Source organism: Lethenteron reissneri, chromosome 53, assembly GCF_015708825.2.
Source record: "Lethenteron reissneri isolate LAM-NWPU_2019-01 chromosome 53, ASM1570882v1, whole genome shotgun sequence".
Classification (NCBI taxonomy): domain Eukaryota; kingdom Metazoa; phylum Chordata; class Hyperoartia; order Petromyzontiformes; family Petromyzontidae; genus Lethenteron; species Lethenteron reissneri.
Window position 1 is genome coordinate 8,370,307 of NC_083831.1, and position 22,563 is coordinate 8,392,869.

General features: G+C 54.8%; 1 protein-coding gene across 4 annotated transcripts in view; it reads left to right on the forward strand.

Annotated features, from left to right (window-relative positions):
• Window positions 1-22,563, forward strand: part of LOC133356244 (estrogen-related receptor gamma-like) — a 105,927-nt gene that overhangs the window by 35,982 nt on the left and 47,382 nt on the right. Inside the window, exon 1 of one of the 4 annotated variants that reach the window (XM_061573633.1) lies at window positions 10,391-10,712. The exons of the other annotated variants lie outside the window; for them this stretch is intronic. Coding sequence (XP_061429617.1) covers window positions 10,666-10,712 — 47 coding nt within the window. The 5' untranslated portion in view covers window positions 10,391-10,665. Of the gene's footprint in view, window positions 1-10,390; window positions 10,713-22,563 lie in introns of those variants that run through there. 4 annotated transcript variants of the gene reach the window in all.

The window sequence follows — 22,563 nt, forward strand, 5'->3', positions numbered from 1 at the left end:
CGGTTTACGTTTCCCACACCTTTGCCGCTGCCGCCGCGCGGAGAGGCGCCGCGTAACCAAGCGGCCACGCGTCCCCAATCTCTGGCAAAGCGTGCCCCACGCCCCCCCCCCCCCCCCCCGCGTGTGGCGACGGCACGTCGTTGCGGTCTGACACGTGCCAGACCGCTCGCGTCTCTCGGTGCCAGACAGCGGCACGGGGGGGGGGGGGGGGGGGGGCCTGTGCCGATCCACACTGTACTGCTGCCCTGATGCTGGGATGGGGGCCCGCTGTGTCCGAGCAGGGTCACTCGCGGCCAGGGAAGGCGTGGGCAGGTGCCAGGAGGTGTGCATGCAGGTAGAGGAGATGAAGCGGCGCGTGTGTGCGTGTGTGCATTGAACTTATTTCCCACCGTGCGTTGCCAACCGTCCTAATCGGAGGTGCGGGGGGAGGTCAACAGAAAGCAGTTCTGAACAAACGAGTTTTCAATCTGTTTGATTTGAAAGTGCATAGCTCCCAGCGGCTTCCTAATATCGGAAGGGCGTTCCAGACGGCCGCGAAAGCGCATCTGAAAGCGCGCGCGATGGCGGTAACCGCCGTCCTTTGTCCGATGGCTTAGCCAGAAGCTGCCGCTGCTGCTGCGGGGATGACCGGAGTGTCACGTGACGGTTTGTGCCCCTTCACGAGACCAGCGAGGTATCCCGTGGTTCATTTGTGGCGAGCGCTTTGTGGGTGATGAGAGGTGAAGGCCGAGGAAGGCCGGGAGCAATCGGGTGCAGCAGGAGCAGCAGGGTAAATCGGGTCGGGTGGATGGCAATCCTCCCCCCACAATATAGTGAATCCTTGCAGTCACGAAAGCTTCAAATCTAGAATTGCCTGCGTAGCTCGTGAGTAGGAGGTGTGTCGGCCGTGCAACTGCACCAAGGCACCACGGGCCCAGGTGTGGGGCTACTAAGAGGTAGGGAGATAAGTTGGATGAGGGGGGGGGCGTTGTTGCTGGAGCCGGCATTTAAATGCTTGCACCAGGGCCAGTTGCCAAACCTCGCTGCGCCACTGCCCACAATTTGATTATGATTAAGATGCACCTGCCTTCTGATGTCATCGCTTCGGCGTTGCGCGCGGCCTGGCACACTCGGGGCCGGGAGCTACGCGTCGTCGATTCGGTGATCAATATCGACGTTCTGAGCTTCTGGATGAACGCATCGACGTTCTCGGTTTGTTTACGGTTCCACGGGGCGGGAGGGGTGGAGCGGTGGTCCTTGCGGCGGAGAAGTGGCCGCCGAAAGATTTTGGGTCTTGCGGAGGGAGGGAGGGAGGGAGGGAGGAGCGGTGGTGGCGGTGAGCAGGAGACGGGGAGAGAGCGCGAGCGGGAGATGGAGCGAGCGGAAGACAAAACGACGCGTAGGGACGGCGGTTACTCCTGCACAGGGTAGAAGGGAGAGGTTAAACGACTGAACGAGTGAGAGAAGAGGAGGAAGAGGAGGAGAAGGGGGCGATGTTAAAAAAAACCACATAGAGGGCAGGGGAAGCAAGAGGCAGGAAGTCGAGAGGGGGGGGCGACCGAAGAGAAATCGCGTGCGGCGAGGGATCGCGCACGCATAGATCAATGTCTTCCTTTCTCCGGCCCCCCCCCCCTCTTCCCCCCCCCCCCCCAGCGCGCCCCCCACCCGCATCCCGTTACCCGATCCTGCCCAACACGCTCATTGTTTCAGCGCTCCCATTGATCCCTGTTTAAATATAGCGTGCGGCGCTCTAGCGGCCGGGTGGCATGACGTAATAGCGCGCGGCATGTGATGCCCGGCACAGCTGCTGCCGTGGGCACAGCCTCGCTCCCGAGCGTGCGCGCGGTCGCGTGCACAGCCCAAGCGCGCGTGTGCCTCGTGCGGGCTTGCGCTCGAAGTGCGCGCGCGTGTGTGCTCGCGTGCTTGGGCACTCGTGTGCTTGTCCGCATAGGCATTTGCGCATGTGGGCACTTGAGTGCGTGCGTGCGTGCACCGCGTGCTCGTGAGCTGTGGTGGCCGCGCTAGGATGGCCGTGCCCGGTTGCCAGTCGGCGATGGTGGGGGGGAGGGGGCGGGCAGTGTGGTGGTCAAATCCCGTTTGATGGATTCCGTTTGGACTCCGTCGCCCAGGTTGTCCGGTCCGCCGTCGTGCGCGTGTTCTGCCGTGTAATCGGCAGCGCATCTCTTTTTTCCGTCGGCCGCGTATCGAGGGAAACGCGGGTCTGGGAGCCGGTTGGCTGGTGGTTAAAGCCCCGTGCGTGTCAATTAGCTGGAAGTGCCCGAGTGCGACTGCTGAAGTTGCCCAACCGATCGCGGTGATGAGCGTTGCCCCCCCCCCCCCCCCCCCTGCGGGTTTATCTCGGAGGCGGGTGAGGGGTGCCTCTTCCTTCCTTCCTTCCCCCACACGCACACACATTGACACGCACAGCTTCAATAACAAATAATAACGGGACGAATTATTAGCGCTCACATCTACCGCGCTGCCATCCTCTCGCCAACGCGGTGATGTAACGGCTCTCCAGCAGAGACTCAACGCGGCCCAAGACGCTCGTTGGTGACTGACAAACATAATCTGCGGGACCGCCTCGAAGGCGCTAGGCCTCATCCAGCCGCGGGCCGTGGAGAAACGGAGTCACGCGGGCCGTGCGCGCTGAAGTCGTGGGTCGCATTTGGCCCGCGTATATCGTCGAAAATCCACCGGCCGTGGTTCGGAGCCCGTTGATGGTTGGTCACTGGGGGGGGTTGGGGTGTGCGGGCGGCTTCTCGTGGTGGTTGCCAGGTCTCGGGGTGCTCCCTCTTGTGTGTCGTCACGTCACTGCACCGCGCGCGCTCCTCCGTCTCGTGTTAACTCCCCGCGGGAAATGGGCGAAGCTCAATATTTGTACTTGTAACGAAAAAAAACTCAACGCGTTCGTCGATAATGTAACACCGTGTGTGTGTGTGTGTGGGGCCTTCAAAGGAAAAAAATGTAACAATAAAAGGCGACGGTTCGGGCATTCGCCCTCCTTCATTCGTTTCATTCGTGCGCTATGAAGAAGGGGGGCATTGCCTGAAACGTCACCACTTACGGTTTTTCCTTTGAAGGCCACACACAAGGTGTTGTTGTTGACGAGCGCGTCGAGTTCTTGCCCACAGGTGCTGGTGCACCACTACCCAACGCAGAAAAGCGGCGGCAGTAAGCATCGCCAACGCTTCTCTCTGTCAAGCTGACGAATCGCCGAACGTGCAACCGATGCGTCGATTCGTTTCTTGAAGTCGAATGGGGCCCACGTGCTCGCAGGACGTTCGCTGACTCCGTCTCGAGGGAGAATGGATTAATTAGGACTCGTACATGCGGCGCACGCTTGAAGATGGCGCAACTGTTACGTTTATGCTAACGAAGGGCGCTCGGCTGTAGAAACGAGATAAAAAATAGACAGCGCAGCAATGCAAACAAGACGGTGCAAACTAGAGGGAGGATTTACCGCTGAAACAAACATCAACATCGAATCGGATCACTTGGGCGAGGTGAATTACTGCATGCATGCACGTTTTGGCAACGTCTTTGGACAGATTTCTATACAGCAGACGGACGTTTCTGAGCGTTTGATGTCAACATTATATCCTAGAAATGTGTACATGTGTGCACCGGCCTGTCTCTACATGCTGTCAGATAGTGATATCTGCTGTGGCTGTCTCTATATATAATATATATATTTTTTAACTGACACTCTTTTAAATACAAAGACTAGGAACTTGCTTTTAAGACTCGCAGTCAACTCTCGCCTCCTCAGGATAGCCGAGAGGTTTCTTTTGAAAAGCCAAAAATATAGACACGAAATGTCTTCCGTGCCAGCCCAGCCGGAACCCGTTGTCCCACGTTCTCAGATTTTGCCGGGAAAATTCACCTTGGGGGGCGGGGGGGGAGAAAGGTGGGTTTGGGGCCTGTTGAGTTTAGAAATGGTAGTCGTTAAAAAAAAAATTTGTTGTTCAAATATTTCCTTCAGAGCTGTGACCTTGGGCAAAGGTCAACCCAAAGTGAAAAAGTGACCTTGACTAGAAAAATCACCCTGGGCTCAATGTGGACACCACCGTTTTGTGCAGCACCTCGTTCCACTCATCGGGAGCGCTGCGACGGCTCGGAGATGATAACTACCTCACCAGGTATACAAGAGGTCGTGTGTTTGATCCAGAGCCTGGCGCCTGCTGTATATTTGGAGTTTGCTTGTCTCTCTCCTTCTGTGGTCGCGTGGATATTTCTCCGGGTCCTCCGTTTTTTTTCCCCTCCCCAGTTAAGACATGCGTTGAGAGTATTTGGCTGCTGTAAATTTGCTCTTGATAAGCCTCCTTTCGTTTTTGGCCAGATCGCTTCTGAAAAAAAGATGTGTAGTTCGGTGGGCCTTGCCTTGTAAAATATAAATAGGGTAATAGGTTATGAACAGGGCTGTTCAGAAACAAATATCACGTGCCCCTAACTTTTGGCAGTGGCGAGTGTTATTCCAACTTCAGCCCAACCCCCTCTACCCTGTGGGGGATATGCGGGCCTTTTAAATGCTGACCCGTCCAAACTATACATCTGTGAAAAAGAGCTTCATAGCTCATCGGATTCATTATCCAGTCTATTACAAAGGTTCTGATTCTGAAATGTAACTACTGCTGTAAGAACCCGGTTTTTGGAGACAAATTCTATCTCGTAATTTCCGGGGTTAAGGCCAACCGCCACGATCTTTTCTAGATTTGAAGTTTTCGTGACTGCAAGGATTCATACTCTTTGTTCTTTGTCGGTAAAGTCACGTAGGTATTTTAAAAAAAAAAAGTTAACTCACGACGTTTCGGAAGCAACACAAGCCTCCGTCGTCAGGTGTAACTGCTCCAGTGAAATTGCCGTAGCGTAACGTCCAAATGTTTTTTTTGTTGTCGCGTCACCCTTCCACCATCCGACCCGCCGGCACTGTGAAACCGTCACGAGGTGCACAAGCGTTCCAGCTTGCTCTCACCGGTTGGCTCGAGAAACTCTTCACGACCGAGTTTTGGCAGCGATTTTGTTGCGCCCGCTTCGTTTAGAAAACGCTCCCACTGATGAGCGAGGGGAAATAACTCCGCTTGTTTTACCGTTCAAAAGTGTGCGACGAAGTGTGTGACCTTGAGCAACGTGTGCAAGGCTTCTGATGATTTGGAATAATTTCACTCTCGGTAGCCGCCCGCCGGCGCCATTGCGTGTGCTGCGATTCACGCTTTGGGTTTATTTATTTTGTTACGGTTGTGTCGTGATCGCAGCGCGTCCTGTGATTGGACGGAATTTGTCACGTGCAGGTTAATATTTCTTGACTTAAAGCTTTCGTGACTGCAGGAATTCATATTCTTTGGGTCTTTCGGTAAAGTCACGTAGATAGGTTCAAATTAATAAAAATGTAACAAAAAAAGTCGTACTTTTAGTTTTTTAAATTTTTACTAATTTGAACCTATCTACGTGACTTTACCGAAAGACCCAAAGAAGCTTAAAGTTTGACAACAAAAAACTAATTTGCTGCGTCCTGGGCGTGTTCATAAGACAACATCTGAAAACACTCAGTTTTTATCCTCTGTTTAACCGTCGACTTTCGCAACCAATATTCATTTTAATGATAATGATGTGATGCGTATTGACCTGCACTCTGGTGAGTGGGTGGGTGGTTGTGAACTGCAGTGTGGCGGTGGTCAGACGCGGTGTGGATGGGGTGAAATAGTCACTCTGGTAGCCCGACTCACCAACATGGGTGGACGAATCATGATAAAAGTTTTTTGGTTTAGATTGCATAAATATCAATGTGTCATTAAACCCGCCACCACCCGACCAGCCAATTAGTAAGGTTTGTCATGTAAACAGAACATGCCAATTCATTACTAGTCCAGCACAACATCCAGCATCACGGGGCGATTTTTTTGTTGTTGCCAGAATTGGCGAGTTGGCGACACAACCATACTTACGCGATCTAACCCAAAGAGAAGAAAATAAAATCTTCACCATGAATGATATTGGTTTGCGAAAGCCGACCACGTGTGAGATTGCGACTTTATTTACCTTCGCCGGAAGTGATGCAGGTTGGCCAAAGAGTGCTGTCAGGTGTTTGGCTCATCCACCACCACCACAGCAGCGGCAGCAGCAGTAGAGTCTCGAACGACGGTCGTAACCAGCTCTGACAAACAAGGTGGCTCGTGGTGCCGATGTGGTTTTTCGAGCAAAAGCCTTAAAATAGCGTGCGGCGGCGGTGGCGGTGTCTCGTTTTTGCTCGGCAAAAAAAGCTTCACTCGTCATTGGCCGTGCGAAATTGCGCGAGTTTGTCGGACTTTTATTTTATCGTTCGCATATATATACATACGGGGGAGTGGTGAAATGTGATCGTAGATGACAGTAATTATAAGTGTGAATTCAAATGGGTTTCAAATTCCTCCCCATTCAGTTTTGGGATGCAGGGAACTCTTCCAATTTAACATGTTACTCTGTTGTTTTTCTCAATAATTAAATGTCGTGCAAGTATTTTATTCGTTGTTTTGACTGCTTCCGTGTGCGATTTTCAATTATCGAATTGCTTTTACGAACGAGCGTGTGAAGACTGCATAATATTAATTTGCAGTTTAAAGTGATTCATTATATTCGTGTTGGCATGTGTTGGGAGTGTGCACGTACGTTCGAGCTGGTGAAAGATTGATCGGGTGAATGAACGAATGATCGGGTGAATGAACGAATGATGGGGTGAGTAAACGAGTGATCGGGTTAGTGAACGAGCGAGTGACGGAGTGAGTATGCGAGCGAATGAACGGCCGATTGAGTGGGCGAATCGGCGAGAGTGAACGCGTGATCGAGAGAGGGAGGAAAACGGTGAGTGAGTCGGCGGTACTGAAGTGAGTGAGGTAAGAGAGTCGGCCAGCAAGCGATCGAGTGAGCACAAGAACGAGTGCGTGAGCGAGTCTGCCCGTGTTTGAGCCCTCCGGCGGGAGTGGAGGCGGCTTTAACAGTGATGTAACGGGCCATCGCCATTGACCCGCGATCCTGGTTTCCACGCGATATCGGATGCGCAGTCGATTTCTATTTGAGGCCCGTTGACGCGGCGGGCTGATTACACCATTGTTTCAAGTGCTCAGACTTTGTTATTAAGTAGATCTCGTTGGTGTCACCCGATCTTTGATATAAAATTCTTAAAGGATTTGAAGTCGATTTAAAAAAAAAAAACTGTCTACGCTGAGACTCCCCTCCCCGAGTATACGGTCAAAGACCCCCTCCCATTCACTGAATCGTCGCAGCTCAGTTTTTTCTTTTAATATTTTATCATTGCGAATATAGCGGCCTCTAGTGGCTGGGGGGAACTTCTGGCAGCGGTGGCACGCGAGCAAGCAATTTGCAGGGCCGCACCTTTTTACCATCGTGTTTAATAATCTACGGTCAGTGGCGCTAGCGCACAATGGGCGTTGTTGTTGGCCACGCTCGTGCGCCCCTGTTCCTCCCGTGGGCACCGGTCCCCCTCGCCCGTCCGGTGAGACGAACGCGTCGCGTTTACTCGGTGATTCCATGTTGGCGCCGGTGCTCGCCGATGTACACGTTTGAATGCCTTTCGCGCACCGTACGTAGCCAACCACGAGCGAGTCGGAGATTCGCGCCCTCGTCGCTCGCTCGTCGGCTAGTCAGGGCTCGTCTTCTGTCGCTCGAACCGTGGTTACACTGGTCCTGCAGACTTCCCTCATTGTTATCCGGGCACCCATTTCACGCGCAGAGCTCTCGCGACCAAACATGATTCACGGTAAAATAAATGTAAAGTGTCGTACCACCCGCCTCCACCCCACGAGTTTGCACGTTTTGTTCCACGTGACCAACCCTTACTGGTGTCGGGGTGGAGGTGGATGCACGACACATTTTACATTGACGTGACCCAAACCCAACAAACATTATCATGAATCCTCCACCCATGTCGGGGGAGTCGGGCTACCAGACCGACTGTTTCACCCCATCCACGCCGTGTCTAACCACCGCCACACACCGCAACTCGCAACCACACTCGCTCGCCCACCCGCTCGCCACGCTGCAGGTAAATACGGTATCTCTCCCCGCCTCTCCCCTCCCATCGTCCCCTATCCTGAGCTCGTAAAACCACGCTCGGTTCAAGAAACGCGTGACGCTCTTCATCTGTCACGGCTTTCATTCGAGCGGCTGGGTGGCCCAGTAGTAACGCGCCTTCCTCAGCACCAAAGGGCCTAGGTTCGATTGCCCCACTTGAGCAACTTTACCATGTGGGGTTTGTGTGTTTCTCCCCCTGCGCTTGTGTGGGTTTGCTCAGCTCTCCTGTTTCCTCCCTGCACGTACGATGTCACGGGCATTGGCCAAATAATCACGGTGTCGAAAAATAACATGCAAATAACTGCAATTGGGATTACACACACACACAGCAGAAACATCGCCCTCTACCCATTCTGCAAAAAAAAAACCTGGCAGGACCCTCTTGAAAAGAGCTTTTCCTGGTTAAATTAGCGTAATAATGACATTCATAAATAACATAATCAACATCGTCATCAACTAATGTCGCTAAAAATATTCCACTTGATGTCCCAAACACTCCTGTCTCTTCCCACGCACTGCTGCACTTTAAAATCACCTCCCATCTTATCCTGAGCCCTTCATAATAACCGTGCTCATATCAGGAAGCCTATTAACTCTTGATCTACGTGTGTGTGGTGAACTTCTTTCGCGCGCCGTACGTAGCCGACCGCGCTAATCGGAAGTGCGGGGGGGGGGGGGGTCAACAAACTAAAACACAGATAGCAGTTCTCGATTTGAAGCTTTCGTGACTGCAAGGATTCATACTGTTAGGTTTTTTTGGTAAAGTCACGTAGGTAAAAAATAAAATAAATAATTACCGAAAAAACCTAAGAGTATAGCAGTTCTCACCAAACGAGCGGCTTCCTAATATCGGAAGAGCGTTCCAGACGGCCGCGGAAGCGCAATTGAAAGCAAACACAAACGAGCAGATCTATTCAATCTTGAACAGTGACTTTTTGGTTCTGACCATGTTGCATTTTCGTGCCTTCAAGCCCCTGTGCCCTGCAGCTCTGCAAAGAGGTAAAAGAAACGGTCCTTGCGGTCGTAGCCAAGGCAACGCATGCGGTCACAGGAGACTCTGTTCCGCTTCCCGTGTCACGCTGCATCGGCGCACCTAGCCTGGCGCAAGCGCCGTGGTGACGTCGCCGCCGCTTGGTGCCGAGTGGCGGCTGTTTGTTTGTTGTTGTTGTTGTTGTTGTTGACACCGCATTGGTAGTTGACGGATCAGCTCTGCGCTGTGTTGTGTGTGCAGCCACACTTGCTCGGGACGACCGTATTTATCTGGACAGGAGTGCAGCACACATTTTGTTCTCCTTTGCCGCCATGCGTTTTAAAGCAGTGAGCATTGCGTCGTATAGTACGGTAGGTGCGTGTCTGTGTGTCTGTGGGGAGCGGTGGCGCAGTGGTTAGCGCGCCGCTTATGAACCCCGTGACCTGGTTTCGATTGCTGCTCACGGCCAAAAGCAGTGATTATCTGCAACGGTTCTGGGCCACTCCTAGGTCGACTCGGCCTCACATGAGTAACTGGTGCAGTGTGCAAACATCGCCACTCGGGAGACAAAGGTGGACAGGCGTGGTGCCGGCCACCCACCCACCCCATCGTGTCTTGTGCCGTTCTGAAATAGTGCTCTGTAATAGCACTAGCCCCAGCAGTTCGTTAAGGCTATACGGGGCTTTGCCGTCTTTGTGTGTCACGCGGGACGTGTGTAACAAGCAGCAGGTGTGTGCGGCGTGCGACGACTCTATTTGCATTCGAACCGAGGCGGAGCTCGTCCAGATTCTCCTCGCCGCGGCTAACATCGTCGGCGGAGCGCGATTTTCCTAAGCGCCTCGTCCACCGCGGCGGTTTCGCGTCGACCTTCCGCACGCGGCCAAACGCAAAACTCCACCACGGCCGACGGAGCATGCCGGGGGGGGGGGCGGTGGGGAAGAGACCTCCACCGGTAGCAACGGCACGGCTCGGCTCGAAGCATTGGCGGCATTCGCAGCGGCCTCGGTTGATCGCTGGCAGCGGTGGCGTTTGGGAATGAGTGATGAGCCGCGGAAGGTGGGAGGAGAGGCGGTGGTGGAAAGTGGCTTGCTGCGTGGGGTTCGAGGCCGGGGTGGTGGGGGGCATTGCTGGAGGGGTGAGTTGGGGGTGGAGAGACGCGGGGGGGGGCCGTGGGGCTGCCTACACCAACACCTGTGTGACTATCAAGCGCCGCCCCCGCTGCACCCCAGGGGCAGGCGACGAATGAAACCCCCACTTCCTGGTTGCATGCGCAATGAGGGCGCTCTATATGAAGCGGCGGCGCTGGAGCCGAAGGAGGAGAGAGAGAGAGAGAGTCGATTGGGGGGGGGAGCGGAGAGAGAGGTGCCAGGCAGCAAGAAATAGACGCAGAGAGTGCGAGAGAGAGGGGACGCGGGCGAAAGCGGTGGAGGGGGGGGTGGAAGCGAGAGTGCGCGCGCACGCCAGCTGGGAATGTGCGGCGACACGCACGGACACTGACGCCCTTCAGGCCTCGTTCAGCCGTCCTTAAGGCCTCGCTGTGCAGCGACCGACCGACCGCCTGCCAGCCCGCCACCCCGCCAGCCCGCGTGCGAGAGCACCATCCGTCTGCCGTTGGCCTGCGGGACCCCCCCCCCCCCCCTCGTGCCGAGATGGAGTTGTGCTTCGTGGAGCCGATCCTCAGCTGTTACAACAACCAGTAGGTCGCCGCCGTGGGTCGCGACCCTCCTCCTGTCTTTGGTCGCCCTCCCCCCTCGTCATGTCGTCACCTCATCCTCTCTGTGCCCTCTCTCCTCCTCGTTGTTCACCTCTTACTGAACGTCCGTCGTCTTGATCCACATCGCTTGTCCCCCTTACCCCGGTAAACGCCGGTGCGTGGACAATTGAAAAAAAAAAAAATGTTTTAAAAATGTTAACGTGCGGGAAGAAACTGCGGCAAGCCACTGGCGGGCGGGCTGGCAGTGCAACGCAACGGTGCGCCAACCATACCCCTCTCCACCCCTGCCACTTCTGCCATCCCTCCATCGGCATGTGACACCGCTTATCCGTGTGCGTGCGCGCGTTTGTGTGTATGGGGAAACTGGTGTAGTAGCGGTGAGCGCGCTGCGCTGCAAACCGGGCGACCCGAGTTTGAGTAACTCTCACGGCACCGCACGTGCGTAAACATCCCTACGAGTGAGACAAAGGCGGCCGGGCGTGGTGCACGCCACGCAACCCCCCCCCCCCCCCCCCCCGTGTGCCGTGCCGACCTTAATCGGTACTCGCTAACAGCACTTGCCCCGTCAGTCTGTTACAGCACATACGGAGGGTGGGATCTTTGTGTGAGTTGTGTGTGTGTGTACCGTAGATTCTTGCCTTTCAGAACCCGACTGCCCTTCTACATCGGTCACTCCTGTCTCCCTCTTCCTCCGACGCCTTTGTATCCCTTTGCTGGTCCCTGTGTCCCTGTAATCCTTTTGCTGGTTGAGAGTATTTGGCTGCTAGAAATTTCCTGCACGACGATGTTGAGCCACTTTGCCGAGCTACGTAGCTCGGTGAAGCCTCTAACCTGGTCAAATAAAAAGTTGCGTTTTTAATGTGTCTAACACCCGGGTCTTCTCTGCTTCCGTGCCGGCGTTAATGTTTAACAACGAGCGACTCGCCGTTCGGGAGCGCGGAACGCGATGCGGAGAGATTTGTAACGCAGTAACGTCCGTTCTGTGACGCAGTGTGCCCTTCTCACGCCGTCACCGTTACGGTTCGTTCGCATCGCGCACGGAATTTCGTTTTCGGGATAACTGACGTCCGTTTTGCTTTGGCACGAATTATTCGGTATGCATAGTTGAACTTCTTCCGCGCCGTACGTAGCCAATCGGAGGTGCAGTGGAAGGACTAGAAACTAAATGCAAAAGACAGTTCAAAAGAAATTAGTTTTCAATTTACATTGCACGGTGCATAGATCCCAGTGGCTCCCTAATATCGGAAGGAAGGTCGTTTCAGACGGCCGCAGAAGCACATCTGAACGCGCCGCGTGATGCAGTGGTGACCGTCTTTTTGTTTGATCGTGAGCAAAAAGCCGCTGCTGCTGCTGCTGCGAGGATGACCTGATTCGCTGCGTCGGTAGTGGTGCTGCACAAACAAACAACAACAACGAAGAGCTGAACGCGTGCGTCGTCAAGAACGCGCTACCTACCCCTTCCTGGCGCCTCTACGGGCTGTGAAAAAGGGCCGTCGCCCGAAACGTCGCCCACTAACGGTGTTGCAGTGGCAGAGTTTTGTAGGCTTCTCATGCAGACCGGAATGAGGGTATTCGCATCGTTTAGTGACGTGTGTATGTGGGGTGGTGTGTTGCAAGTGCCGCGACACTTTCAACACACGCACACGTTTGTGCATTTCTGCGCTGCGCTACAAACCCGCGAGCCGAGTTCGATTCCTGCTCACCGGCCAACCACGGTGACGATTATCTGCACCGGTCCTGGGCCTCCTCTAGGTCGACTCGGCCTCAAATGAGTACCTGGTGCGGTGTGTAAAGTCATCGCCGTGGGGGAGACAAAGGCGGCCGGGCGTCGTGCTGGCCACCCACCCCCTCGTGTGCTGTGCTGGCCTTCATAGGTACTACTCGCTAACAGCACTTGCCCCAACAGTTTGTTAAGGCTAAAGGGGGGGCGGTGGATCTTTGTCTTTGTGCGTAAGCATCCTTAGAGTTCTTGCAAAACGAACTTGTATATATAAAAAAAAAGAAATGCTTCGCAGAGCAGTGTCATTGATAAATATTGTTTTCTACCACTTTCTACTGCAGCCTCGCCACTGCGCTGCAATCACGACAACAGAGCGTTTCCTTGATTCCCGCGTCCAACACCCACTCCAGCGGCGTTTATTGAATTCAAATCCGCGAGCCAACGACGTTGACGGCCCCGCCTCGCCGCCGCGCACCGCTGCGGCGCTACAGCTGCGCTCCGATCAATCGATCCCCGCCCGCCCGCCCGCCGATGGCCGTTCGACCGAACTGTTCATTTCGGAGTCGGAGTTAACGTTGAAAAAAAAAAAGTGCGAACGAGGCCCTGCCCGTGTCGCGTCGGCGCGAGTCGCTCCGAATCGCCTCGACAACTGCCGAGTCGTCGATGTCTCTCCCCGCCGCGGTTTCCCTCGCCTCATTTGCCACTCACCCCTCCGTTGGCACCCGGTCGGGCCTCCCCCCCCACCCCCTCCTGGCAACGGCCGGCCGTGGACCCCCCCGGCAAAACGCAAGACAGTCGCGATAGGACGGACGGAGCCCGTGGTGTGCCCTTCCTCCTCCTGTCGCCACAATTCCGCGCCAGCGGCGTGATCGCCGGCAATCTTCTTGTGATCTCATTGCGCATATGGCCAGCGAGGCAGAGCGGCGTAATTCCACTTTATAGCTCTGCGAGCTTTTTCCCTTCGCCAGCAGTCGTGTTTGCGCCGCGTTCATTCGGTCGGTCGTTTGTGGCCGTCGCTACGATGAGGAGGAGGAGGTGGCGGTGACGGTGGCGGCAGGGAACCGGGGAGGGCGGTTGGTGGAGACGTGGAAGGGTGGCGAGTAGGATGACTACCGAGATGACCGAACTTTTGTCAGATGTTCTTTGTTGTCTTTTTTTTGTGTGTTTTGTGATCCAAGGGTCGGCACGTTCACGCCGTCCCTCGTTTGTATTGTTCCTCCGTCCGTTCCCGGTCATACAATTTGTTCCGCTCCGTGAGTCTAAATGGCCCGCGTGACCGTATAATTACCGTAAATCGCCAACAGTCGATTTTTCGCGTGGCGCGCGCAACACAGGGCCACGGGAGGCAATCCCAGTCGATGGATCTGCGCGCCGTTAAATGCCTCCAAAATATCCCCTGCGTACGAGTTGACCGCCGGGGCAGTGGCGGCGGTGGCTACGGCTTAGACCTTTGGCAAGCGGTGGCATTGGGGGGGGGGGGTGGGGGTGGATTGGAGTTGCAGGGGGTCTATTGCCTTTGTGCAGCCTCAAAGGCTCATAAGGGGGCGGCAGAGGTGGCGGCGGGGGCAGTTCAGAATCGGAATCTTTATTTGTAGTGGAGGACTCCGTCCGACGCTCTTATTCGCAGGTGTCCAGTCGTTCTGAACAGGCCTTCATCCAGCAGCGGATTGACCGTGCCTGATCGATGATTATGACGACGACGATGAATCCAGGGCAGCTTAAACTGAAACAACCAGGTTGTACGGCCGCAGACAGCTTTCGCACGGGCCGCCCCACTTTACGAGCCTCGCATCGCCGCGTGGGCATCATCCCTCCATTCATCCAGCTCGTCAGCGCCCTCGCGAGAGAGCGCGCTCCGGGGTTTTTGTTCCGTCGAATAACTTAACGCGACCCGCCGTTGCCCGTCGCTCGGGTCCGTGCGGGCGTTCCGCTCCCGGATGGTGTTCCTCCTAAAAGTGGTCGGCGATTAAACGCCCCGGGAAGTCCGCCACTTAAAATAAATCGTCGCCGCTTATCGGGCGGACCTCATCTTGAGAGAGCGTTGTGGGCGCTTGCGGAGGTAAAGGTGGCCGTGGAGGTTGTTACCGGGAAAGGGCGAGCATGGTTGGCTTTTGGCTAATTTATTGTACTAATGTGCGTGGAGCTTCTTTCGCACACCGTACGTCGTAGCCGACCGCACCAATCGGAGGTGCCGAGGTCAGAATCGCACCGCACTTGTGTTAGAATCGGACTGCGCTCGTATGTATGTTGAACTTCTTTGGCACCGTATGTAGCCAACCGCACTAATCGGAGGCGCAGGATTAGAATTTCACAGTGATTACATCAGAATCGCACTGCGCCCGTATGCACGTATGTTTGTGCGTATGTTGAACCTCTTTCGCGCACCGTCCGTAGCCAACCCGGCTAATGGGAGTTTTGCGGGATTAGAATCCGTCCTGCTGGTGTCACTCTGTGTTACCCCTCGCCCCCGCCCCCCCCGTCCATCGCCCCCTCCTAGCGCTAAATGTTATGTCCTGGCTTGTGGCCCACGCTACGGAGTGGCCTGGCTGCGAGGGGGCATCTCCACTTCGGGCGATGAACCCCTGTGACAGCTAGAGGGGGGGGGGGGGAGGCCTGCGTTGTTATCGTCACCGTGACAACCTCCCCGACGCGTTCGTGGTTCGCTACAAACCCAAACGAGCATCATCATCATCGCGGCAGCTGCGTACGGCACGACTCGCGAAAAACGCTACGCTGAAGCGACGCCGCTCGCTGCTCTGTGATTGGGGCTCATGACGTTGTCACGGAGTTGACGAATGGTTTTTCAGGGCGATCTACGCCGCAGCTTGTTGTCCGACTGCGCTTTTGGCAGAATCTTCCCCACGGCGGGGACGGCACTTGAACCGCTGACCCCTCGCTCCCCCGGCCTCCGCCCTCCCCCTGCAAGTCAGCTCGCAGGGGGGGGGGGGGGGGGGCGGTGTGGTCAACCCTCCCAGGGCTCGCACTCGCCGCTGTTTAAACGAAACACAAGCTGTTCACTTTTTATTTTATTGCACCAGGAGTAAGGCCTACCCACTGAGCTGTGTAGCTCTCAGAAGCAAATGACAGCTCGACACTGTGGCTTATCATCACGTGGAACTCTACAGCAGCCAAACACCCTTAAACGCGTGATGTTGATCCTAAATGTGGACGGGAAAAACCGGAGGGCCTGGAAAAAAAACCCATGCGACCCCACGGGGAGGACATGCGCACACTTAAAAAGACGGCAGGCGTCAGTGTCGGGATCGAACCCACTACCTCCTGTATACCAGGCGAGGTAGTTAACATCTCCCAGCCACTGTGGCGCCCTGACATCGATGGGTTCCTTCGCACGGCGGTGGTTAAGATCTGAGACCTTGCACGCAGGGAGCCTTGGCGCCACGCGTTTTTCCAGGCTGCGAGCCAAGAACGTCTCTGGCTTTTAAAGATTGCTACCTGGGGGGGCAAGCTCACTGCCACGGGCTAGGCGTGTGAACGGAACGGTGATGGTTCGGTAACGAGGTACGCTCTGAAACTGCCGCGGCGCTGGGATCCGGAGCCGGGCGTTCGTGATTTTGCGACGTTCGGAATCCGCTCCGTCTATTGTTCTAATTATTACTCACGTTGACCGGCGTGGCGAAGTATGGTCACATAAAGCCTGTTACTACCGCCCCCGTCGCGTCGTGGACAGGCCCTCCACCGAGCAGGAGAAAGACAAATGGGGCTGCAGCGTGCGTACACGTGCCGGTCGCGTTTATCGGCTTGCCCTCCCTGTACGGCGGCGGCGGCGTCTTCAGACGCTTTAGCTATTTACACGTTATCTAAATTAAAATTGTGGTAAATGATTTATCGCTGCGATAAATCTACTTGTGCGTGCGAGGAGGACGCGCTGCCGTTAAAGCTGCCGCTACCGCTGCTGGTGGTGCTTCTGCTGGTGGTGCTGCTGGTAGTGCAAGTAATGCTGGTGGTGCTGCTGGTACTGCTGGTGGTGGTGCTGCTGCTGCTTCTCAGCGCGTTTTCCCACCGGGTTGTGCATGACCCCCGGGGCTGTTCGCTTCCAGGTACCGTGTGATTTTGGAGGGTCGGGGGGGGGGGAGTAGAGGCGCAGTGATTAGGACACTGCGCCTATTAACCCAGGTGACCTGATTTGATATCTGATGGAAAACGATAGAATGATAATGGTCCTGAAACCAACACATCACAGGCTCGCACCGATGACCAGCATTGGTGAGGTCAGGTCAAACAAACGTCCTGTGACCGATACAGCATGGTGGGGGGGGGGGGGCTTCATCCAGTCGGCAGTGGATTGACACGGGGCTGTCATTTATAATTTAACACGTTATTGTACGCTTGGAAATATAATGCACTTTATAGTAATTTTCTTTTACGAAGTTCACCGTTGTGATGGCGCTAAATGTTATTGTTTTTTAATCGTTTTTTTTTTTTTTAAACGAGCACACTTTTTCGTGTGGTTTTGCACCGATTCGCTTGAAAAAAAAAATCGATCGCTGAAAATGTTTTATTTCCACAAATCGGTGTTAAGCAATTCTTTTCGAAAAACTCATCCAACGATGGGCCGTCGTCACGAACACATCCGTCGGCAACACGAACCTTCAACGCGGAAGGCGATTTAAATCCATCGTTCGAATCGATGTCCGATCGGACGCGCGGGAAGGGGGCGATCGGCCGGCCAGAAATGTTTGTTGACTTGCTGCGTGCACAGCTGCGACGTGCCGGGGGCCCGCGTGAGCGACGCCGCCGCAGTTGCGATCGACCTCGCGAGGTCAGAGCTCGCCCGCTCGCCCGACCGACGAGTTAAGTGAAAGTGAGAGCACGTGCCCGCCCGCCAGCCCGGCAACACCGACACCTGTCCCGCCTCTGTCGGCAGCCCCGGCGACGGCTACGAACAGCTGGCAGTAAGCGCCGCCAAACGCCAGTGGAGTGAAAGGGGGGAACAAAGCGACGCAGGAAGGTTTTGGGGGGGTCGTGAGAGGCGGGTAGCGGTTAGGGAAGTGCGAGGCAGGCGGAGGCGCGGCGATTTTAGAACCGCGGGCTGCCGACGGTGTCACTGCCCCCGTTTTAGGCCGACACGCGGCGGAGGAGGAGCCGTCGTTTTGCGCGCGGTTAATGGCCCCGGTGTCGGGTTGCCTCCCCGGCGAGGGGGCGGCCGGGCCGGACCGATAAGTGGCGGTGTCCTCTTCAAAGCCCCGTGGCGGCCGGCTCGCTTTGCCCGTTAAGTGCCAGGTCCCCGGGCAGCGCGGTGACGCCGGGCCCCGAGTGGCCCATGCAGTCCGATCTCGCACTCCACCAGCCCCCACGACCACCACATTCCGCCACAGCCCCCCCCCCCCCCCCCCACATGCCACCGGCCTCTTGAAAGAAGAAACGTGAATTCCGAATAAACCGATGTTCTTCTTGAGCGGGCCTCTCTAATTCTATGAACGTTTTGTTCGATCAACAACGAAACTCCTTTTGTCAAACTTTTTTATTTTTTTAGCCGGTCCGGTAACGCTCGGCCGTTGCTGGACTTCCGAAGACCAATCTGCAGATCGCCAATTCAATCCGCCGGCACGAAAGTCGAGGGAGTGCTGCAAGTTACCTAAATCTCCTCGATGCCGCCTCCTTGAACGATTAAAATTTGCGATTTCGTTTTTTTTATTTCACGTGTTTGTAAATGGCGTGATAATTATTACACTTTTCGTATGATGGTTTGAAATCGTTGTGTAGCGTCGTAGCGTGTAGTATATACAAAAACAAAGATCCCCTAGTGTAGCCTTAACAGGCTTGGCAGGTGTTGTTAGCGAGTAGCACCTATGAAGGCCGGCACGGCACGAGGGGCGATGTTTACACACACCGCACAAGGTACTCATTTTAGGCAAAGTCGACTTAGGGGATGCCCAGGACGGGTTTTGATAATCATCACTGGTGTTGGCCGTAAGCAGGAATCGAACACATCTATGGGACCATTTTGCCAGTATGAAGATATTTTGAATGATAAAAACAATAGGGATGTATACCCTCTCTGGCATAAACACAGGAGGTGTAAAGATATTTAAACACCAAATGGATACCTATGATTGAATATACTCATGCATTGCGCCCGAGTGTTACAAATACTATCGATGTTCTTAAAGGATTTGAAAGCTGAAAATTGCCAGAAATATAATTGGCGAGCAAAAAATATTTAACCGCCCCCCCTCCCCTCCGCCCATGAAAAAAATATATGACCTGCAGGTTGATTGGTTCCACTCGTAGGGCAGGGTCAGCTTACATTTCCAAATTGCCCGAAGCCTCGTGCTAAACACAACGTACACGATTCCCATCATGTGCAAAGCAACGGCGAGGCCTCTCTCAACGCGTGGCGGCGTTTTGAACCGCGGGGAACACTTTCCGCACAACGCGCAACGTACGCTTTGGCGCGCACGTGTGGAATGTGAATGGAAAAGTGTTGCCCCTTGGTTCCCGTTTGCAAGGGGCTCGTGATCGACCCCGGACAAGGTCCCCCCCCCCCCCTAGTCCCTTCTCCCACGGGTCGCCGTCGGACAGTCTTGGATGCGTCGATTCACACGGCAGGCGGCAGCAATACACAATCTATCCGTGCGGAGCTTTGCGGTTTTTATTATACGCCCCGTCCGTATGTCACAGACGCTGCTGTTTCCCTCCCACGGGGAAGCCAAAGCTCATTGAAGGAATTGGCCAAATATCACTGCGGGAGAACCGCTTGCCCTATAACAATGGTCCCGAGACTCGGCGAGGCTTTCCTGGCTAAATAAGTCATTGTAATTTTTGTGATCTCGATCGATCGCGCAGACTCACAAACTGAACCAGCTAATATGCCTCTGAACCGTCGCATGCCACCGCCACCACGATACTCCCCGTGCCTACGGGGTGCGGATAATCTGGACACGGCTTCCAACTTTGCAAGCGCACCGGCGACTTTTCAGACTGCCCGGCGACTGTTGTAGAATTTTACTGTCCCATCCGTAGGATTTGTCAATCCTTCCGTTGCCCCGGCGGTTACGGTTATAATATTTTTTCCGTGGCCTTCGGCGGTCAGCCGGGCCACGCGATTTGAGTCCGGATTGAGCGGTGAGCGGGTAGGTCTCGGCAAAATGCGCGGCACTCGTTAAAATTAATACGCTCTCTATCGACACCCCTTTTGATTTACGCCGGTAGGGTCACGGCGTGGAGCAGGTGGAGGGGGGGGGTGGGGGGGCGTGTCCAGGGAGGGGGGGACGGCCTCTCGCTGGGCCGGTTTGGGAAAATGAAACGACTGGAGGAGAAATATCGGCGTCGGCCTCCGCTGACACTTTGGCCACTGCTGGTGGTGGAAAAAAAAGTCTCCAGTCGAGGCATCTGTAGAGAGCCCGTGTTTATTATTGTTTTATTTAATATACATTTTTTAAATTTGTAATTCCAAGTGAGCCCAGTCCACGGAGCATGAAACCGTAACGACGGGAGGTGGCGCAAACTCCGGACGAAAGTTCCCCCCCCCCCCCCCTCTCAATACCTGTGAGTAGTTCCGTCGGACGTACTCGGAGACGGAGGTAAGTTAAGGGCTTCCGCCAGGGTTTATTAAAGCTGTTGCAATATTACACAGCAGGGTACACAACTCCCAGGGGCGAGGGGTCCTACTCTGAGTCCGGGTCCCTGCCGGCGAGCTCCGGTCTCTCTCGTGTCGGATCGTGGACTTTGCCGACTCCACCGACCGGAGAGAGAAGCACCTCTACGGCTACTACCACCGGCTTCTCCCCAGACCCTATTCGATCCCTCTCTCTACCCCTGGTTCCCTCTTCACCCTGCTTACTTTACCCGTTACCACAGTGACCCCGCTTACGTCACGGGGTATCCCTTAAGTACCCTAGGAGACGTGACGTCATGTGCACTGTCCAGCGCGCATGACCCCACATCCCGTGACGTCATCGCACTGGACAGCGCACACGACGCCACTACTCTCCTCTACTCCTCTACACCTGGATGCCCTCCTGGGTTTAGGGGAGGGGGAGAAAAATCGCGGACTCACTGCCGCCCCCCCCATCACCCAGGTGTGAAAAGCGAGCGTTGTTTGGCCTACACCTTGGCAGACGAGCGACTACTCAGACTTCATCCCCCACCGCTCGCCAGCCTGCCGATTACACCGTTGGATGGACAGGCAGTGGGGGGGGGAGGGGCAGGAGGGTCGATTACCGCAATTAAATCGCCCCATCGTTCGAACTGCCACGCCGGGAGATCCACTGGAACCGGCGACCTCTCTGTATCGCAAGCCCAGTTGCTCTGACCGTTAACACCGCGGCGGCGGCAAGTTTTTGTAACGGCGTTTTTTTAGAGCAGATTTTATGTTGTGTTTTAGGTTCGGTTAGAGTAACCAAGCAGAGCCCACCCCTCCGCCCGGGTCTGTAACACCACAGTGCAACGTGCCACTCGTTAAGGGAGCCAAACCTTGCATCGAAACGCTCTCTCGACGTCCGCTTGCCGAGAGATCGCTGCTTCTCCGTCGCTGCTGTGGTCTGGAATTGCTCTCTGTTGTCCAGCAATCCGCGAGCTGCTGACTTAAGCCCCCCGCCTCTGTTCATGTCTCGGCCCCAGACGCGTCTCCTTTCTCCTGTGCCCGTGCCTGCCTCTCTCATCTCTCGTATGCCGTCAGTCGCACCTTGCCATAAGAATATTTCGATTTAAAGCTTTCGTGGCTGCAGGGATTCATCTTCTTGGTTCTTTCGGTAAAGTCACGTAGAAGGGAAATAATAGAATAATAAAAACAAAATAAAATACAATTCTCACGTCGTTTTGGAAAGACAGCGTCTGAAACTCAGACGCTGTCTTTCTGACAGTCCTGTTCTTCACCTGAAGACGGCTGCTTGCATTGTGGCCGAAACGTCGTGAGAATTGTATTTTATTATGTTTTATTTTTATTATGTTATTATTTCCCTTCTACGTGACTTTACCTGAAAAAACCAAGAAGATAAGAATATATGCGAAGCAGTTCCCTTTTCAGTGGAAACCAAGGAATTGAGTCGGCCAAACATCCCAACGCAGGAGCCTCCTGGAAAATAGTCTTCAGACTCAAGCCAGCCTTTCCCGCATGAACGTAAGGGCCTTTGTGAATTATCACAAATCACGCATCCCGCCGTTTTGTGCAGCATCTTGAGTTTTCACCTGATGCGCTGAATAACAATAATTGTGCATTGTTCCCGATCGAGGTCCTGCGGCCGTGCCGCTGGAGCACGGCTCTCCTGTGTGCGTGTTCTGGCTGTAAGCGTTTGTTTGGCCACGTTGTCCGACGTTTCGCTCTACGCGCCGAAGAAAGCTCTCCGGAACGACGGACGTCGTGGCGAACGGCCGCGCGGTGGCTACACAACGCGAGAGTGCGCCGAGAGAGCCAAATTCAAATTGTAATCGGAGTTGGGCGAAGCGGGGGGGGGGGAAATGGGAAAGAAAAAAACCGCTTTGCCGGATCTCTCGTGAGTTCTCGTCTTTCGTTTTCGAGCGGCGCTCGTGTTGACGCGGCGACTCGTTCGCAGCGATGTTGACAGCGAGACGCAGCGGCCCGCGTGTGCGTGTGGGGCCCCGCTCCCCGCTCCCCGAGGGCGAGTTTGATTTTTATTTGCCGCCGTCACCGCCCCGCGGTAAGACGAGCCTGGAGAACGCTCGCGTTCGGCACGGCGGTGGTGGGCTACGTACGGTGTGAAAGACGTTCAACGCACGCACACAGCAATCGTCGTTCCCGGGCAGGCAGCCTAATTCGTCACCGTCCACATTTCCCCGTTTGCGCCCCCCATTCGTCCCCCCCCCCTCCGACGAGCGTTATCGGAAGTCAAAACACAACCCCGATCTTTGGAGCTCACTTTGAAAGAAACCAAAAAAATCGGAAGACTCCAGTGTTGTTTCGAAGAGGAGGTTGTCTTTCTGAAGGCGTCTGTGACACTCAAGTCGATTAAAAGCACATTGATTAAAACGCACCGTACATACAACCGTGCTAATCGGAGGTGCGGGGGAAGGACAATTTAGTATAGTGTATAGTAGTGTACAGTGTAGTGTATAGTGTACTTTATAGTAGTCTATGGTGTCGTGTACGTATGTTTAACATCATTGGCACCGTACGTAGCTGACCGTGCTAAT